Source organism: Periophthalmus magnuspinnatus, chromosome 4, assembly GCF_009829125.3.
Source record: "Periophthalmus magnuspinnatus isolate fPerMag1 chromosome 4, fPerMag1.2.pri, whole genome shotgun sequence".
NCBI classification, from domain to species: Eukaryota; Metazoa; Chordata; class Actinopteri; order Gobiiformes; family Gobiidae; genus Periophthalmus; species Periophthalmus magnuspinnatus.
The window spans coordinates 1529966-1551264 of NC_047129.1; the positions used below are offsets into that span (position 1 = coordinate 1529966).

The 21299-nt window shown below is 36.9% G+C and overlaps 2 protein-coding genes across 3 annotated transcripts; both read right to left on the reverse strand.

The window, feature by feature from the left end:
* Positions 1 to 257: 257 nt before the first annotated feature.
* On the reverse strand, positions 258 to 9792 carry tbc1d23 (TBC1 domain family, member 23). 2 transcript variants are annotated; one of them, XM_033964873.2, is made up of 19 exons: positions 9706 to 9765; positions 8944 to 9052; positions 8412 to 8517; positions 7581 to 7785; positions 7379 to 7502; positions 6858 to 6982; positions 6732 to 6778; positions 6551 to 6654; positions 6124 to 6246; positions 5657 to 5749; positions 5411 to 5581; positions 4916 to 4958; positions 4737 to 4843; positions 4524 to 4663; positions 4076 to 4120; positions 3512 to 3600; positions 3205 to 3340; positions 2418 to 2612; positions 264 to 2265 (listed from the first exon to the last, which is right to left on the reverse strand). In XM_033964873.2, the coding sequence occupies exons 1-19, from the start codon at positions 9744 to 9746 to the stop codon at positions 2181 to 2183; spliced, it is 2088 nt and encodes a 695-aa protein (XP_033820764.1). In that variant the 5' UTR covers positions 9747 to 9765; the 3' UTR covers positions 264 to 2180. The 2 variants fall into 2 exon arrangements, with proteins under 2 accessions (XP_033820765.1, XP_033820764.1); XM_033964874.2 differs by lacking the exon at positions 4076 to 4120 and having other exon boundaries at positions 258 to 2265; positions 9706 to 9792.
* A 689-nt stretch (positions 9793 to 10481) lies between these two features.
* tomm70a (translocase of outer mitochondrial membrane 70 homolog A (S. cerevisiae)) lies at positions 10482 to 18688 on the reverse strand. The gene is made up of 12 exons (XM_055221314.1): positions 18357 to 18688; positions 17203 to 17376; positions 15319 to 15438; positions 14878 to 14994; positions 14472 to 14620; positions 14097 to 14304; positions 13742 to 13876; positions 13556 to 13663; positions 13273 to 13389; positions 12639 to 12736; positions 12454 to 12576; positions 10482 to 11789 (listed from the first exon to the last, which is right to left on the reverse strand). The coding sequence occupies exons 1-12, from the start codon at positions 18594 to 18596 to the stop codon at positions 11636 to 11638; spliced, it is 1743 nt and encodes a 580-aa protein (XP_055077289.1). The 5' UTR covers positions 18597 to 18688; the 3' UTR covers positions 10482 to 11635.
* Positions 18689 to 21299: the final 2611 nt, after the last annotated feature.

Consider the following 21299-nt stretch of genomic DNA (forward strand, 5'->3'; position numbering starts at 1 on the left):
GTAAGGGGTCTGGACGTCAATCACAGAAGTGCAAATTCAGTTCTCTTAATTGATCCATGGCATCAATCTACTCTAGGTCCAAAAGTTACAGACAGCACATCGTTTTATAATGTCATTGAGTTTGGGGATTCTTTAATTCTTCGGCTGATAGATGCCATTTTTTTAAATTTCATGTCTCAAATTTGACTCAGTTTCACACTTTCATAATTTTTTGTTTTTATTGCAACACAAAATGTAGCTTGAATGAATAAAAATTGGTCCAGTCAATAAATGTCCATTTATTAAAAACAGAAATGCTTAGAAAATAACAGCAGAACATTAAGGTGCAAATTACACATCTGACATGTTGCATTTTGAGTGGTGATAACCTTTACCCAGTGATGATACAGTTATAATGTTAAGTTCTCTCAGTAATCAAATACTGAAAAAGGATCAAATCAAATGAATGGGTTACACAAGAATGATATGAGACAAGTGAATGGTTACTCATACACTGTGGTGCTGCTGCCAATACCATAACCAGACACACTACGAGTCCAAATGTTGATAATAATTTAAGATGAATTATTGTAAAACAGATCCAATCTGTTCAACTGTGTCTACTGGAAGATTTGAACACCAGATCAAGTCAAGAAGGCCAAGTTTACGTACTAGTAATATATAATGTGCCTTAGGTTAAAAGGGGAGCAGTCTGTCAATTCTATCCCCATTTAGATAGAAGTGGTTTTACACACTGTCGCCACTTAGATATTGTATACACTACCATCAGAATTGTCTTAATTTAACTAAATATTAAAGAAAAATTGAGTTGGAAAAGTAGCAATGCAGTGAGATAATTTGCCACTATGATGAAGAATACATTTCATTTCACAGGCATGAGGCTAAAGGCAACAGTGGCAAGCTAGAACTAAAAAAGTGTTGCTTTAGATTAGTTACAATGGACAAAATACAAAGATATATGCTCATAATTTTCCTTACAAATGCCTTCACAAAAACTCCCAATTTGCTTGTTACAGCATTCCACTCAAGTCAGTTCATTTACAATGGGCAATACAAGGTGTTCGTTAATATGGGAAAATACAACACAGATCGATTAGAATGGAATGAATGAGGTGTTACTGTACAAACCCTGGACTTGTAAAAGGATGTTGCTTAAATCAGAGCTACATCAAACTGCTATGAGATGAGGTTTGGTTTTTACATTTAAAACGCTGGAAATAAATTATATCCCTAGCAGCTGCAAAGGTCCATGCTAAATATAGATTGGTTTAAATATTATATACAGTACAGTTATGAAGTTGCCACTTTTGTTGGTATTGATGTTAAGGCTGCCTTTTGAGTGAGTAGGTAAAAAAGAACTCAAAGATATAATGCATAACTCAGAAATATAGCTCCTATGTTGGTGAAAATTGTATAGATGGGCAGATGATTACCACCTAATGACATCACAAGGTAAAACTGAATACTCTACCATGAAGCATTATAATGTGACTTAAAGATAGTCCAAAAAGTCAATTCAGTGTAATATAAATGGACCTATACACGCATTTTTATGGGGTGATAAAGCATCCTGTCTCTCATTTGCCAACGTAAACAACATTTCCAAGTGTTATTATTGTCTACCCAGGCTCAAGTCATCTTGGGTCTAGCAAGAAATCAACACTTCCTGGTTGGCAAAACAATAAATTAGCAGTGATGGCTTCAATAGTAGTAACACTTAGGGATATGCAAAAGTGATTACAAGTAAATCCAAGCAGTACAGATAATACAGGAGTTGAAAAGAAGGTGGATTCTTACTCTGAATTATCCAAAACCAGACAGTTATACAGTTCTGTGTGAAAACAATGACAATAGTGGATATTATGATTAGAAAGGCTTGCCACTGGAGGGTCAAAACGCTACCATAAGGCCTGAAGAGAAGTGTTACTGCCATAGACTCCCAGATTTGATTTTGGATATTTTTGGATGACAGCGGAGCACCTTACAACACAGACACTCGCTCTTGTAAGTTTTGGCCGAGTCCCCAAAACAGAAACTTCATAGGGTTTCATAGTCAACACTGCAGGGGCCTGTCCAGGAGGAAGGAGGCAGCCAAGGGAGAATGGGATACAACTTTAAACTCCCCAAGGACAAAAAACACGCCACGCAGTTTATTTGACAGCTAGCCTTCATTTAGTGCTTTACGAGCTCTCCAAAGCATCCAGGACTTTCATAATTTGCTGCTTGATCACCTTTGTAGCATCACCAGCATTAGGTATAAGATACCTACGAGGAAAAGCAAGCATAGCAAGTGTGAGACAAAAACATTATGAATATAAGCAGTCAATCAGCATTAACTTCATTCACAGAAGAGCTGAACTTCTGGAGATGCTGGAAAATGTATAACCAATAGATTATGCAATGTAAAACACAGGTACCTCTCCACAGCCAAGATCTCCACCCCGGCTGAGTTGTTGGTGCCAAACTTGAATGTGATGAGTTCTGGGTGCTTCTTCTTTGAGGTGATTTTGACGACAGAGTTCAGTGCTTGTCTGGACTGGATGTAGGCAAACCCTTTCCGAGAGGCAATTTCTCTGAGGCAGTACATGTGAGTGGCTGTGATCAACAAGTGGCTTAAAAAAAAAAGAAAAAGAAATACAGACAGTCAACAAAGTAAGCTGCACTGCAGTGGATTGAATTTTAAATAACTTCACTAAACTAAAGAGCACATTCAGCACTTTTATGAAACACAATTTTCAACTTCTGACTTCAAAATGCATTTTGGACTAGAGCAGAATAATGACCAGTGCATTTAATACATTTACCACTACTACAGTCGATTACACCAGTCCCACCATAGTCAAATAAAAGAATAAAGAAGCAGGTGATTTAAGCTACCACCTGTCCAAGGACCTACCACGGTGTAAGCTTTAATAATGACTATGTGTCAATTAGTGACTGTCACTAAAGGCTGTCAGTAGCATGTTTTTGACTTTAAAATTCAAAAACAGGTCTACAGAGCTGCCACACTGCAACAATTAGAAAATCTTAGAATTTAGAACCAGTATTGTGAAATTCATAAGGGATTATGTAATCATTGTAAGAAAATCGCTTTGTAGTGCGATATGTGCAAATATGTAAAAAGATATATTGAGATAAATGTGTCTGTATTATCAAATATGTGGTTGTTTGGACAGAGCATGTTCTGGTAATAAATGTGCTCACCTTGGAAACATGTGCCCAGTCTCCTTCACCTCATTGCAGGGAATGTGGTGCTTCACATCTGGTTTGTTGATCCAAGTCTGAATATTTACAATCTCTTTCCTGTCATCATCAGACATGGACGAACTGTCAATCTCATCTAGAGACACAACATTATGTCAATATTAAAAAAAACATTTAAAACATGAACAATAAAAAATAGTGTAATTTATAAATAACATAAGTAAATCGGGGAATTGTAGAAATGTTTACAATTATGATTATAAAATATAACTGAATACATTTTACTTGGGGAATTGAAATAATCTACCTGTGTCATATTCCTCTTCGTCACCGATGCTAAAAACAGGCTTGACTCCTCTGTAAGGTTTACCAACTCGGTCACTGCTGCTCACATGCCTAGAGACAGGACAAAGACGTCAAAATACTGTATTATTTTGTCAAAGGAATCCATGACATGAAGGGATCCAGAAAGCTGCAAGAAAAGCCCACATTAATGCTGTTCTAAAGAATGAGGTTAGGTGAGATGTAACTATAATTATGTAACATATTAGTTACAGAATGCTGACCAGGCCTTCTTCCCAATTTAATTCCAAATGTGGCTGATAAGATTTAAGTTGGGATAGCCCTGGTGAGCATATGAAACACTGACATGGAAAAAGACAGTTGTGTACATACAGTCAAGTGTAAACCAATGACTATAATGTAAGTGAATCGTAAGCTACTTCTTTACCACTAATGAGAATTTGAATGTTAGTGAAGCATGAGGACAGAGCTGTGTAGTTTTAACATGAGTGAAAAATGCATGCGCTGCAGGGGACTGATGTAAGTCTACAGCCATGGACATGCTGTCACCAGCAGCTCAAGGTCTTACCGATCAGGAACCACCTTCTCTGGCCAAGGCAGATTGAAAGATATTCTAGTGTGAAATAAGGCAAATAAGGATTTGTGAACGTAAAAACCTGCAATAAAATATATGTTCATCATCTTATACCGACCAATACTACGTAACTACTGCTAACCACTACTAGCTACTGGAGTTTCATTGAAGGGCCATTTAAAAATTGCATACTATGCTAAATATACCCAATCAAGAGTATAGATTGGGTATATTTAATAAACACACACACAGACACACCCGGACGGACACCCCCCCCCACATACACACATACAGCATTTTACTTTATTAGTTGTGCTATTTACTTGCTTTTTTGTTGTTGTTAAGCTATGTTAAATTTAGATAAAGTACATTAGCAAGCATGAAATGTGCCGTTTCAGGTGCATTTCTTCCTTAAAAAACAGGAGTATCAACAAACACCTACTTGTCAACTGGGGCAGAAGAGTTCTCAATAAAGCTAATCATCTTCTCTTTCACATTCACAGACTTAGACTTGAGAGCAAATGTCATTTTGTTCATCAAAGACTTGACCCCTTTGCTGTCCCCGGGGCTGCACAGCTCCCCCTGTGGCGTGACACAGAGACACATGTCAAAGGCAAATAAATAAGCATAAACGTAATTATTAACTGGTGCTTACGTCTACTGAGCTCAAGCTGCTGTGAGACCCTGAGGTGCTAACAATCCAGTTTAGGTAAGACGAGTCCAAGCCTTCAATGTTCATGTCAACCAGGTGCTTTTGGAGAGCTGCAGAAAATTAAAAAAAACCTTAGTTACCAACATTTAACAATGCAAACAACAATTAAAACTGTCACTCACCCATGAAGCCTCCTTTGGCTATACTGACATACTCTTTATTTTTCTGAAACACAAATAACAGGTACACTTCATAAAAATAAATCACATTGTTTGGCAGTTATAACGTAAACAAAAGACATAAATCACTGTCACTGCACACCAGTAAAACAGAACACAAACACAGAAACTGACAATAAGGAAATAAAATTCCATGTTAGAACTAAATACAAACATTTGAATAAAAAAAATGGTTAAACTGTTACAGTTAATAATAATTCAGTATTATAATAATTTTGCTACAATACTAATATAATAATTCTGAATAATATAAATATCTGATTTAATTTTCTAAATTCAAATACCTCCTATTACTCTAAGTCAACTTAGCCTTTCATATCTATTTATCTAAGCCTATGTTTTGTGGGCGGTTGCTTAATTTTGCTTTTCTGTTTGTATTTTTGTATTGTAAAAAAATGTATATAAATATTTTGAACAGTCACCATCTCAGGCTCTCACCTGTAGGAAATGTGCTAGCACCATGTTCATGTACATGTCCTCCTCCTCGCGGCCGCTGCCCATGAAGCACAGGTGCTCTCCGCTGGCGATAGACCCTGACTCCAGAGACTGTTTCTGCGCCTCTAGCAGAGATTTCACCGAGAGGGCGAACTCTGATGGATTCTGCAGCATCTGAAAGAAAACAACAACAGTGAGTGCTTTGGGGTTTTTGCTTCAACAAACTGTATTAACAACAACTCTACTCACCAAGTCAGAGTCCAGGTGAAATGCTGTGGATAAGTGACCAGAATTGTACTGTTCAGCTGGCCGACAGTCCACGACAAAAAAACGTACTCCATCCTAAAGAGCAAAAACATATTCATTTGAAAATGTCATTTCATAAAGCACTCAAATATGTTTGTGCCTTGTTCATTCACTCCTCATACACAGTGGTTACTCTTTAATATTACTGTAGCAAAGGTTTGTCTACTGCACTTGACCCTTCTCCAGATTTCACACTAGGTTCAGGTCAGGGGTACTGACTGGTGGATTGGATTATTGTACCAGTTTCAGCTTGATATTGAAAAGGTTGATTACCTGGACTAAACACATCCAGAGAAAGGGAGATCATTTAAACAGTATACTGAAAAGGTCACACATAGTCCAGAAGTCCCAAGCCAGGCACAGGAACAAATGAAGTCAATCATTGTCTCCAGTGTGTTAAGCAGACTGACCTGTTGCATCTGGTTGGCCTGCAGGATTTCAGGCACGGACACAGGGAGACACAGGGCTTGGCTGAGGTCCGTCTCCTCCTCCTTCAGGGCCACAAGGCTGCTCCCAAACAGATTCTGATTCATCTGACACAAACAAAACCGGCATGAAGGCATTGTGGTTTCAGTCCAAACACAGATCCCATTGTGCCCTTCAGGGTTATTCTATAGGAGCATGAAATCAACTGACCCACTTTTATTCTCTCTGTGTATACCAAGTGGTTCTTGTGTTTTTAAGGATTGTATATTTAGTTTTGACAAATGTATTGTTAAATGTCAAGGTCAGATGTGTAAGCAATGTTACTGCTACTGCAACCAAAATTTTTTTTTACCCACGATGGTATTTTATCATTTATTATTAGGGTTATACAGCAACTATGCAGAACTTTACCTTTCTGAGTGACAAAGGGGTTTTAGTCTGGTAATACTGTGCCAGAGAAAACAGGTCTTCAATGTCTTCACTTTCCAAAAGAGAAGGAGATTCCTCAAGCATTTCTGTGAAAGAGGAATGTTTTGTTAAACTGCAGGTTCTCATAGTAAAAATAATATATTATTAAAAAACAACTACTTACTAATGATGTCCTCTTTGCCGTCTGATTCCTGTGCAAGTATGGATTCTCTGAGGGGACAAACAACAAACAGATTGAGTGAAACAAGGAAAAATTGCATGACTCAATTTTGCACATTTTGTTACATACTTGGCATTGACAAGAATAACGAGCATGAGAAAGAATATCAGGAAGGGATCTGTTTGCTGGAAGTAGTTGTCCCATAAGGTCTGTGTCACATCAGGAAGGCAGTGGCTGGAGAACAGGCTGCCCAACTAAACAGACAAAGCCTTGAGTGTTTAACATGAATTAAATATATTTCATTATATATACACCGTTTACAAAATTATATGGTCAAAGAAAATCTATAAATGGGTTTTGGGTTTAAAATGCATTGTTTTGTTACAGTAGCACGTAGGGCTGTAGTCAACAAAAGAAATTATTTGATTAAAAACATGTAGGCACCGGCAAAAGCTCTTGAAAATATTATACAAGTACTAGTAAAATAACTTAAAAGAATGCTCTAGTGCTAAAAAATATTACAATCCAACAACCCCCCCCCCCCCCCCCCCCCCCAAAAAAAAACAAAACAACCAAGCAAGCGCATTTATGAAATGTGATAATGATGCTACAATATTATGAATATAGTTGCTTCCCTCTATACTACATACCCAGCTCATTGCATAAGAGTCTGGTGTAATTTTCTTAGTGTCCAGGAAGGAGCAGAGTTCAGGTTCGTGGTACTGCAGTAGTAATCTGAACAAGTGGAAGGGTCGGCCTTTAGGCACACAGTCTCTGCAACAATAACAACAAATTACATAAGTGATGCTTCTTTCTATTTGACATTTCAGTGGAACAGGTCACATTACACACCTGGGGATGTATTTGTTCATAAGAGCGTAGAAGCAGTTGTACAAGTCGCTGCGAGGAAGTTTCAGACTCAGGAGAGGTTTGAGCAGGTGAGGAAAACTCAAATTTGTGCTGAAAGTAACGTTACGGGATTTACAGTAAAAAGTGATGACGGCCTCAACATCAGCCTCCATATCTGCCTTTTCCTCTTCTGATATGTCGAACTGACCTGTACACAAGACAACATTATCAATGTATACATATGTTAACAACACATGTATACATTGATAACGTGTTATTATTACAGAGTGCAAAAATGCACAACATATTTTTTTCATGCCGTACCTGTAAGTAAATAAAAAATAAAGCCGTGGTCCACAACTTCATGGTTATTTTCACATGTTCTTATAACTAAACTCAAAGCACTTAATATATACCCATTATGTACACAGATATTGGGAGGCAATGGGAATGAAGTCCACCAAGTAAGTTACAGCATCCCCATCTTACAAAAGCAGGTTTCTCATTGAGCCTCCTGATATTTTGGGACAGATTCATCCCCTGAGGACACCTATTCTGGGCCAAACTTGATCCTGTCCCGCTTGTCCCGTCTGTGCTTGAAATCTAACCAAAGTAACCTGTTCTTATGATGCCCTTCATCTTAAATAAAGAAGTCTACCATCAGCATAATCAAAGCAATCCCTTTTTATGTTTCTAATTTTTGTATAATACAATATTCCAGAGCTTTATAAGCATGTGAGAAAGACAATGAAAAACACATTGATTCACATCAGTAAACTCCATTCATTGGATTCATTCTTGCCATTTTTCGTTGGTGTAATGGTATTGACTCACCAATCAGCTGCTGACTGCGGTTGTGAATGAGCGTCTGTTCTGGTAAATCTAGAACACCATCCCAATTTGACAAACTGTCCCCTTTTCCAGAAACATTTAAAGCAATCTGACAAACAAAAATAGGAAAAAATGGCATAAGAATTGTACTTTAACTCTCTTCAGGGATTATGTAATTTATAAACAGAAGACATGAATAACAACATATTAGAATGAAAGATAAATAGCACTATAGTCATCCAGGCAAACATATTTCTATAAAAAAGTTATCTCAAATGTAGCATCAAAATAAGTAAACTATTACTAACCATTAAATATGTTTCAAAATGTCATTTTTTTGGGATACGTCCAACAAGTGGGTGTGACAATGACTGCAGATTATCCATAAAATATTCACGTCATTAGAACCCAGGCATGCCTGCCTTTCCAGTCTGTTGACTTCTGTCACTTTATGTTTATTGTACCGTGCAGATACTAAAAATAGATGCCATCTTACATGCAAGGAATAAGACACCACCCGGATAGTTACATTTACCTTCCACATCTGGGCCCTGTGTTGAGGAGAGGAGTCGTCTTCTTGTGTGTATCCTCGGTCCATCTCCAGGTCCGACCCAGAGTCCAAAGCCTCTGCCAAATCCTGGCTCCTACACCAGATTAGGGACAAATTTTTCAAATGTCACAACAGGTGACACTTCCTGAATTTACTGATGACTGATGATTAGTTATGATTTAGTATCTCTCACAGCTGTGACAGCAATTAGACAATAACATTTACTGAAAAATATTGACTCGTATAAATTGGTATTTCAAAAAGTATTAAGCTAAGATTTTTGTGGAATTGTGGAAAAGCCCACATATAATATTGTGTAACTAACAGGGCGACAGGAACAGAACGTGGACTGTTAGACGCCAGGGCTCAGAACAATTTAAAGGGAAACTCCTTGGCTAGTTTTGTTAGCTTTTGAGCTAACTAAACTGAGCCATGGATGTCCATAATATAAAATAAAAGTAACGGCTATATTACAGCAGACAGAAGCGTTCTGAAGTCCTCTTAAAACTGTATTAAGCAAAGATAACCAGCTCAGTAAAGTAACGTTAACAGAGATTAGCAGGTTAGCTCTTCAACAGCATCGTACAGGTCTCTGGATTTAACATTTACTTTCTGTTCTCTCGTAGAAACATGTAAATGTCTCAATAACCACGTACATCCTGAACTATATTAAGGAGTTTTGTGGCGATGTTAACGTGTGTATGTGTCTGTCCAGCGGCATTATAATCTCGATCAAAATGTTCTCACCAGCTCCTGCTGATCTGAGCTTCCTCCGCGGACTCCGCCATTGTTGTTCTGAGACACGTCAGGAGCGTCACGCGAGTCACGTGTCGCGTGCTCAACAAAATCAAAATAAATGTAAAATAAATGTCATGACGGGGCTACACATTTTATGGGACGTAACAGTAACACCCTTATCAAGACACAAACTATATTATGTCTTAAAAAAAGCTCCTAAAATAAAAGACAGAAAATTAAGAATCAAGACAATGTCCCATAGCCACAATATTTAAGGAAAATTTCATGGAATTGTATAACTTTATTAGTACTTTATATTCTTTCCTTTGGTCACCATACATATAATCAATGTCAGTGTCAGTCCTTTTTACCTAGCTGAACAGTAAAAAGAAAATAATGGGGAAAAAATTGCTATGTGAGATAATAGGATTCCAACGTTATTTTGGCAGTACAGCTAAATATTAGGTCAAATTATATTCTTGTACACATACTTTTAAGATATGTATAGTATGATTATGTACTAAATCATACTTCACTGGACAAATTGATGCTTAGGGCTATAGCCTCCAACTATAGGATCTGGTTCAAAGGAAGACTGAAAAGTAAACAACAGGTGTCAACACTATGAGCCAAATGTTTCATAAAAGTAAATATTTACAATAAGGTAGAAAATGAATCAGGTCCATTTGTTTAAGTGAGCTTGGAAAAACTACAGCTATCCAAGCCCCGGTGACTTTTTCTGACATTTGGGTGAATAAAGCAATTTCAAAAATAACTAAAGACACTTAGCATTTCGAATCAAATCTTTTACCTCAGACAATCTAGTGTTTTGAACAAGCATAGCATTTACATTGAGATTGAACATGCCAAATAGTCATTAAAATAAAAAATAAACCAGGCATTCTGAACATAGCACAACTTCAGTCACCAACAGAACACAAACCTCCTGTAAGCATTTTATGCATGGGATCAAGTCCAGCATTACAATCACAGACACAATTGACCATTACTTTTGAGCCTTGAATTGGACTTGTGTTACAATATGGAAGTATATGGACAAAACACTTGAACACGTGAACAGTCCATTCGAATTATATAAAGCTCTCACAGTATTTCCTGTATATAGATTTGTCTCACAGAAGCCCCCTTCAAACTGGCTGAAAAAGAAATATTTGTATACATAGTATGCAAGATTTCAAGGTTAGTCAACAAATTGGTCCCTGAAAAATTAAGTGGTTAATAGTTTGGGGATAAATGTTTTTAAATTATGACCCAAAAAACACTACACAAAAAACTTGTATTCAGGTATAGAATACCAGTCTACCCATCTCTCATGCATTTGTGTGGAATTTTTTTAAGATTTTACAAGTGCAAGTATTTGTAACCTGCATTATTTCAATGAAGCAATAAAGAGACGTATATCTGGGGAGAAAAACTGTGGGGTGGCGCATTTATAAGTTAGTTTTTTTATGTTACTTGTGATTGGCAAAATGCTACATTGTTTCCATGTAAATAAAGAACCAAAAACGCCAAAGAGAAAACTGTTGTTACTTAATTTATAATTTATCCACAAATAGCTTGTAGAGTAAACTATGCTCAGTGGCTTATTCTTTTTAATGAAATCTTGCATATTAGTTCACACTATTGAGAATATGCATTGCAATACAGGTCACTCCTTACATGAACATTTCTCAGTCCTTTTCAGAGCAAAACATGGCTCTACTAATCAGCTGAGGAATCATCAGGATAACTTTTCTTACAGTGAGCCATTTAATACACTGTAAACACTAGACATTTTCCCCCTCGCGTTTTTCTCATCATTCAGTATCCATCACAATTTTCATTTAACAAAGCAAGTTCAGGCAGGTGCATTTTTACTTTAACACAGTTACGTTCAGCAATGAAGACTGGAGACTGGCATTCACTTGGCAGACAGACTTTACAAAGTAGGAGGTTTCAGACCGTACTTCCGGGCCACTTCTGTTTGGGCATATGCTGCGTCACATAATGAATACAAATGGGCCATTTCCATCTCAGATTTGGCTAGGTTTATGGCCTTGTTGAACATGTCTATAGCCTTGTCCAGATTACCCCTGAAATAATAGGTCATTATTAGAAAGACAAGAAAAGGGAGACACTGTATAAATTTAGGCATATAGAGACAAACACATTGAAGATTATATAAACACGAAAAGTTTTGTACCCGATAACCTTGAACTTTACACAAAGCAGTGCTAAAGTTAACTTTGCCAACAGTTTGCAAATGTACTTCTATGTTTTGAGAGTTTATACGCACGCATCTGAAAAGATAGCGGGGTTCCAAACGTGCAGACAGTACAGTGGACTTATTTAACCACAAGAGTTTCTTATACAATATGTCTGCAAGACAAATTTTGCTCAGATATATGGGAAAAAACTGGGTACAGGACCTTTAACTGAAACCATTAGACAGGCTTCCCCATCTACAATGCAGTTATTAGCACATTGAGTTGGCATGGATTTTATTTACACCTGGGGCCCTTCTTCACAACATGCTCCATTTAAACAGGCTTAGGACTGATGCAAACAATTCAATGGCTTATGGCCCATTTCTGGTCATAAAGATTAATACAAGGACACATTTCCATATACTGAACATATATCACTAGTTTTACTTTATATTGAATGACTAAATAAAACAATTTTAGCACTTTATCATATTCAAACCGATTCATGAGTGCCTTTATTACCAATGATAATGACAAAAGGTATTCTCACCTTTGTACTTCAATAGTTCCCATGGTTTCATAGGCAAAATCACATTTGTTGTCAATTTCAATGGCCTTACTGATGAGGTCTAGGCCTAAATCCAGGTCCTGTTTCCACTGAAGCTGTAATAATCTACATTCAAACAAACAATTATTGACTGACTGTATCTAATCAGTACAAATGTATGTACATACCCTTTGTGGACATATGTGGTAGCATTATCAGGTTCAAGCTCAATACATTTGTCATACATCTCATCAGCTTTCCCAAACTGCTGCTGATCAGTCAAAGCCTATGTGAAAAATAAGTCTTAGTTCCAATACAAAAAAAAACCAAAACATTTAAATCTTCAACTTGACTAAAATTCAGTTACACCATTCTTTGTGTTTCAGTGTACACTTGGCATCAGTTTAAATCAAGATAATGATTAATGAAGGATTGTAACTTATTGCCACTCATCCCAGTACATAGTGTAAGTGTAAAGCACAATAGAAAGAGGATGGAGCAACAGCACACATTTCTGCAGAATCCGCAATCGAAGCACTAAACAGTTATATATCTGAGGTAAAAAGTTATATATTTTGTTTTAAATGATAAGAGAATGTTTGAGATGTCTTCCGCATTTGAGAGACACATGCTACAAACTAGCGGCCGTAATTTGCACATCAAAAATCAACTATTGTTTGATGTTCTTTATGGTCTGGTTTCAGACCCTTCTGCATTTGAACAGAAAGTACAAGGGACTGGCATGTCAGGCAAGTGCACTGTATTTTCTAGACAATAAAAAACAGCTCTGAAGCCCAATATTCTACACGATTTAGCGCTTACCTGAGCATATAAAGCGTATCCTTCAGCACATTTTGGAAATCTTTTGATGACGTCCTCAAAGCCGTCCATGGCTGTCTGTACTTGTGCTGGGTTATTTCCAGTATAAGCTTGTCTATACTGAAAAGCACATGACAAATTAGAACTTTCCTCAGTACATTCAGTGCAAAAAGGACAAAACATGTCAACTTTCATTACTAATATTTACCAAAGGTGAAAAAAAATGTGTAGAGAACATTGAATGTATTGAAGTCAACATAAAAATAAGAAAATGTTTATTTCTTACAAGAGCAAAACATTTTTGTGCTTGTGCCAGTGCAGAGTCAGGTCTAAGAAGAATACACTCATCAAAGTCTCCAACAGCTTCATCCACCTGGTCCAGTAAGATCTTCAACTACAGGAAAACCCAGCAATACTTTTCAGTGCAAGAGGACCAAAACTAAATAAAAAATTAAATCAGGTTATCAGTTACCTGCCCCCTGTGGTGATAGACGTCTGGGTTTCGTGTATCAATCTCGGCGGCCATGTTGAAGTCTTGTGTGGAGAGAAGAGGCTGCTGCTGCTGCATGTACATACTCCCTCGTTTGATTAAAGCGTTGGCTCTTAACTGAAGTCACAACAAATGATTATAACTAACTAATTATTGTTTATGTTCATTTATTAGTTCACTACTTATTGTAGCCATCATAGATCCATCAAAAACACATTCCTCTTAAAGCTTAAGGTAGTAAAGCTTAAGGTAGGAACAGGAGGTTCAAATCTGGATTTCCCCCATTAGCTTAAAAAAAAGAAAAAGAAAAAAAGGGTGATGAGTACTGCTGGCTCACCTTGACATTGGCCTCATTCATGTTGATTACACGGTCTAGATCAGGCTGAGCAGCTGTAGCATTCCCAATCAGGAGGTAAAAAGTTGCACGCAGCAACAAGGCCTCAGCTGTGTACCGCCCCTCTGAGTCAATCTCCTTTGTGCATTCACTGATGATTTTATCATAGTTCTCCTCTTCCATGTACTGTTTTGCTTTCAGGTAGCCCGAGCTGAAAGGACACACCGACAAGTTAAATAGAATTACTTATTTGAGAAATATTCACAGGAATTGATAGAAATGCAGAGCTTTTCCAACTCGGCCATTAGTGGACAATTGGCTCCAATTTCTGATCCAAACAAAAATGGGACTTCTACAGTAAAATATGGTTAGTCTCACCTGTCAGAAACCTCAGCTGCCTCGCCTTCTTTGTCCTTGTCTTCATCTTTTTTCTCTCCCTTTTGTAGAGGCTGTGAGATGATGTCATCCGTAAAAGAACTAAAGTAAGACTTGATAAACTGAGGAGAAGGCATCATGGGTTCCCGATTCTGCACCAGAAAGATGCACAATTGTCAGTCAACAACTTCACTTTTGTTTTTCTAAGCTAACAGACAATATGTTAAACTTTGCACCACTTTTAATTTTATGTGGATGGACCCAGTAATCACAGATATATAAACCATAACAAAGTATAACTCTTGGCAATAATTATACTATATAATTTTGACCTACACTCCTACGGGCCGTTTAAAACACTGTGCTGTGACAAGATCCACACAGAAGACTATACCAAAAGGAATGCTACCTTGTATTTTTCTTTGGCCTTCTCTTTGCCCAGTTGTTTGAGGACTTTGTCTGCCAGGAGCATGCTCTGTTGGTTTTGGAAAGCCTCAAGAATACAGACCGCTGTGACATCTGAAATGTGACAAATTAACAATCTTATCTGACAAAAATAGTGAGTTTAGCATCATAACAGTAATATTCTAGAAATCACAATGTGCATTGTTATAAACCACGTGATATGTGCTACAAATAATTCAGGGAATTGATCATTTTGACTAAGCACAAAATGAACATAATAATATTATAAAAAGTGGCCGTCAGAGAGTGAAATCAAGAGCAGGAACAATATGATAAGACGATTGATTTTTTTTGTGGCATATCATGAATAAAACAAAGGTAGTTAAATATTATATCAATAAAATAAAACTACACGTCATAAATAAAATAAACACTTGCCTTCAAGACACTCTTTCTTGTTATCCAGTTTCTCCAGAGCTTTGGCCCTCCTGAACAAGGCTTTGATATAGCGTGGATTCAACTCAACCGCTTTAGAACAGTCCTGGACAACCTCTGTCCATTTGCTCTAAAAGGAAAGAAAGGAAATCTACTTGAAGATGGACTAATGACACTGTATTGGACATATGGTATACATGACATTTTTATAAGCACAATTGAAGCTTAAGATATTAAAACCATTTAAGCCTTACAACATGACATAAGAAACAAACTTAAAGCCAAAATTAGATTAGAGCAAATGTTAATTTCAATAAGTGGAACGATTTAGCTAACTCTAGGTGAACCTCCCCCATGTGTCTCTGGCTCTTGAACAACTCTTCTGATAATTAATTCTTTCTTTGGCAGAGAGAACATGGTTATGGTAATTTCTATGTACAGGTTTCCGTTTTCTGTTTATAAGTGTAATTTTGGAAATATGGATATTATGATAAAATTGTGATTTATGGTTAAATACAGACATGGCCACTGTATCAAATATAATTCTGTACACTGATGTTGTAAATAATACAAATAATTATTTCTAAAATTAGGAACAGAGTGGAAATAAGAGTATGTGGTAGAGTATCCATCCTAGCCCTAATTGCCACGAACGATGAAAAGCTATTGGCTCTTCTTATCTATATTGTTTTGGTCGGGTTTTTGGTTGTTGGGAAAAGTGTTTGTTCAATTTTAGATCCTCTACTTTGGTTTTTGGATTAGAAGAAATCTGTAACGTTTTTTCAGTCCCCTGTGATATCTTTTCAATTTTTTTTAAATCATAAGCAGCCATATTTGTTGTGATATGGACAGACCATGTGTGTCCCTGATTGATTAATCCAAATTTCAACACATCTAACTGAACTCCAACTGTGAGATCCACCATCACTCTGAAAAGTCATTCAGAGTTGAGCTCCTGTCTTTTCCACACAATATTTTTATTTTATTTTTTTAAACCACAACCTTCAAATGGTTTGTTCATCCTCAAAGTTTTTTTTTTTTTTCAAATTCTTAACTAGAGTGTGTCCTCACTTTTTCAGCTCAGATCTTAACTTCACAGCAAACATCTCCACAGCTATCTTCCTGATTTGGAGCAGTGTTCTTGTTGAACTCTATCAGGGGACTACGGTACTTCTTTTTGAGCTCACCGCAAAGCAAGTTGGCCTGATTCTTTGCATCCGTCTTTTGACTTCAGATCTCTAGATGAAATCTTTGAGCTTGTTATTGTAGAAAATTGCTTTGTTGTTTGTTGTGACCCTTATTCTTTAGATTTCACACTGGACTCAAGGTTGAGGCTAGTAGTATTAGCATTTTAACATGGAGTTACTTGTCTAGCAAAGCTTTTATATTTTTACAGTCTATCTGTTGCGCTTTCTGCTAGACTATGCAACCAACATTTCACACAGAATTCCTTTGTCAACTAAACAAACTCTGAAATTGTAGCAGTGGTCCATGCTCACAGGCCCTCGCTGAAGCATGACTCTACAGCTTTGCCAAACTACCAATGTTTGGAGGAGAGTGCACCAAATAACTTCACTTCCATGACACTGTTGGTGGTCAATCACCGTTTCAGATCCAACTCCACACTCACCCTTGCATTCCCCACAATCTATCGGCCATTGCCCACTTTAGATGCATTTTTTTTTATTTTGCTTGTGGGCAGAGTGAGGCTCTGCCACAGGCATTTACAGACCCTTTAATAGAAATTCAGTGAAATATAAAATCAAGGATTACATGCACTCATGTACACAGACACAAAGTAAAAAAAACACACACACACAAATGGAGCTGAAAATCCTATCTGACTTAATATAATGCATACAATTGTGAGTGCTTAAAGAGGTGCCCCACTCACCAGCTGTTCATAGGCTGCGGCTCTGTTTTGGTAAAATGTGGACAGGTCACTCTTCTCTTCTGTTGGACAGAGGCTAATGGCTTCTGTGTAGCACTGGATGGCGTTCTCATACTTTCCAGCTTTGAAGTATTTATTGCCCTTGTTTTTTGCTGCCTGGGCTTTATCCAATGGGCTCTGTGCATACAGATATCATTAATAAACAGCAATAGTAAAACACCAATGTCTAGTTTATTGCCACATAACTAAACTTGATTTCAGTACTAAGGAAAAGCCTCATCTATTTCAATATCAGTATCAATAAACATACACTCTTGTTTTAAACTATAGAATGTAATAGTAAACCTAGGAGTGAAGACGTTTCACTGCTCATCCAAACCGCTTCTTCAGTTCTGGGAAGTGGATGAGCAGTGAAACATGTCCGGTTGACAGATTTAACTTTGACTTTTAGTATGGATCAGACCTGGATGACTAAGGGATTGCACTTATATATAATGTAATTTGAACACAAAATAAAATATTATTTATATGAAATGTCCATTTGGTATACTTGATCTGACATATAAAGACAATTCTAAAGCTTTCCCAAAAAGGTCAAAATTGTGTCCTGAGAGAAATAGAAAAAGCTTTCCTGTATGTCCTTCCAGAAATGTATAGTTTGTTTAGAAACGGGCAATAAATCAAGACTGCATGTTGAACTGAAAGAGAAACTCTGGCGGTTCATTTGTGTCTTTCGATTGACATATTTAAGACTACTGCGTTATATAAAAATGCATTAGAATACTTTAATAGAGCTCTAAAATTACCTGCCTCTCTGACACGCCTCTTTTGGTTTACCTGCATGGCCCTTAACTCACAACTTGCTAGCACGTGTAAAGACTTAAATATACGCACAAAGAGAATATGCAAATATTTACAATATACATCACCACTATCTTTAAAGCACAGTAACATTAGCTAATCCAGGAGCATAGACCGGTGGCTAATGGCCTCGCACTTGTACAACAGTCAGTGACTAACAGCGGTGTGTCCTTGAGTTCAACACATGGACGTCTAACTGGCGTGTTTTAATTAATCCTCCACTCACACACGTGTCACTGCGTATAACATTACGCATAAATGCGCGGGTGAACGTGGTGTCTGGAGCAGTCTATTACCAGGTTTTCGTGCTCTTGGTTGGCTTTTGCTGCGCCGTCTTGGCCCTGCACGGGACTAGCACTGCCTTCTGGAGTCTTCCGCTCTCCGCTACCTTTGCCCCGTTTCTCCTTCGCCCTGCTGCGGTTCCATAGATACACGGCTCCCACACCCAAGACTATGGGAGTCCCGACTAACAAGGCCAGCTGCCAGCGGGGCAGGCCCGTCCCGGACTGTGGCTCGACTGGCTTTGAAGCAGCCATGGTAAACTGGAGAGAAGCGATAGCAAAAGCAACCCCTGGCAGCGTGCGTGCGTACGTACGTACGTACGCCGCGTCTTCTTCTACTGCTCTGAGACGTCACAGCAGCAAGGAATCATGGGATACTCGCAAACTAATTGGAGGCCACAAGTTGGCTTGGCTTAGTGCTTGGCACATATTGTAGTTTCATGATCTATTGAATCATTTTCAGGACATGAAAGATATCTGTGTAATCCCTCAGTCGTCCAGGTATGATCCACAGTAAATGAAAAATTCAATTCTGTCAATTTGACAAAACGTTTTAGAGAGAAAGCGTTTACCGACTCAGTTTCTGTTTGTTTTTCTTTTTGTACAGTTGACAGAATAGAATTTTTCGTTTACTATATATGGAAAGATAATTTTGTGTATTATTAAGCCACACTGACATAATGATAGTTATATGAAAAATCTTTCCTTCCACATTTCAAGTTATCAAGCCCTCAAAAACAAATATTAAATGTACTCTAGTTGATTTACAGCACATATATAGTCTATGATTAACCGCAGGGAATGGCATTGAGTTTAGTAACCTTTCTAGCAAACACAAGAGGGCGACTAACACCTAGGGACCATGGTAAGTCTCATCTCACAGTCAGTGCAGTGTACTGTAAATGAGATGAGCATCAGAACAGAATTCTGCCCTCAAGTGGACACACTGAGCCAGTGTCACTGTTTTTCTGTTGTCTGTGGTTGGATTCTATGGTCTGCCCTAAAACTGCCAACACAGTCCATTTTTCAAATTCTAATTTTAGCTGGTTTGAAGACAGTCGTCCTGGTAAATCTATTAACCAAGTATTTTCCTGTGAATTGTTAGAAGCAGACTGCACTTTTTTTATTTAAAAATAAGTACATTGACCTATCTATTTTTTGTTCTGATAACATGTTTTGTAGATCAGCTGTCATATTATATTATATTATATTATATTATATTATATTATATTATATTATATTATATTATATTATATTATATTATATTATATTATATTATATTATATTATATTATATTATATTATATTATATTATATTTATATATTATTATTTATTAACAACCTGTAAATGTTGTTGAACAATAGGCCTGTTTATTTATTTATCTTTATTTATACAGGGAGAGAGCATTCAGACTCTTCCATTCATGGGTGCCCTTTTCAAATACAGAAAAACACAAAGAAAAAAACAAACAAAACAAATAAGCATATAAGTCCATTAAAAACATTAAAAACAGGTGCAGGTGTGAGTATAAATGTTTGTCATCATTTGTGGTACTAAAGTATCAAGTTTTGCATGTTCTTTTGGGGAAGCTAAAGGTTTTTTCCCATTTCAGTTCTGGTGCATTCACTTTTTAGCCTTATACAATCATGAGATCTTGTTATAAGTTCCAGGATCAATGTTCAACAAGCAAGTAAGTCTGTAAGTATGTCTACAGGTACCAGTGTTTGTGGGTGCTTCCCTTACTAAATGGGTCATTGTGTAGCTAAATTTGGCCTGAGCAGCTATCTGTGGCTTATTGTGAGAGCTTCTGTTGATTCAAGCTATTCTTAAACTACCACTCTTCTGTTTCTTGTAAAAACAGGCACACTATATTTAGCCCTGGAGAATTGATTTTGGGACCAACAATTGATATTTTGGTGACTTGTGATGCATGGGTGTATGTTTATATGTTGGTGGCATTTTCTTAAAGTGGTGATAAACATTTAAGCAAAGTTATTCGCTGATAACATCAAATCAAATAAATCCAACACATAAGGCAAAATTGTAACTCCCATCAATCTGTACAGTGTATACTCAAAGGGGGCAGTAATAGTATTAAAATAAAGGTAGTAATATAAAAAAAAAATGTAATATTTTTATTTTGGCACATATTTTCACTTCATTAATTTTACCTGTACTTGTTTTTAATCTCTTCACTGCAATTTCTGTTTTACTTGTAAGATGTAATTATTTATTTCAGTATATTATTTGATGTTTGCATATCTACCATTTCTGCTTTAAAAGTATAAATCACACCTTAACACTAAGTTACTCAGTACTAGAATTTAAAATGTGTTACATTTTAGTGTCCGTGTGTTTTGTTTTCTCTTGTGAGTGGACCTGATGTCAACTTTAGAAAAACACAGCTTACCCTAATCTTCTTGTGGGTCATTATCCTCAGTTACCTCACACACCAGCACAAGCGTCTCACAACACAGGTCCTACTGAGGATCCTACTCGCACTGTTTGAAATTAAACTCAAAATCTTTCTAATCTGACAAATTCAATTCAAATGCAATATGGCATTTAGTACAGTCACAGCAAAAGTAAGTAATCGTTTCTGAGTGTGAACTTTCATAAAATGTGACTTGTGAGAGCTATGAATAGACTAAATGGACCTGATCTTGCAATGGTTCTTTAAAAAGTTTGTAGAGCTGCAGCCCTTTTACAGAACAACCTGCACTAGGAGCTCGAGTCTCATTCTCTCTCACATATGTTGCAATGCTGTCTTGTCTATCTCTAGGGGTCAAAAATATAATATAATATAACATAATATGTGAATTTATGTCTGTAACATATAATAAGTGTAATTATAAGAATAATTACATACACTAAAATAAATTCTTTGTATTTGTCCATGCAGGGTTTTAATTGTTAGAAGTTTAGAACATGATCAATTGCTTTCTTTTAATATCACTC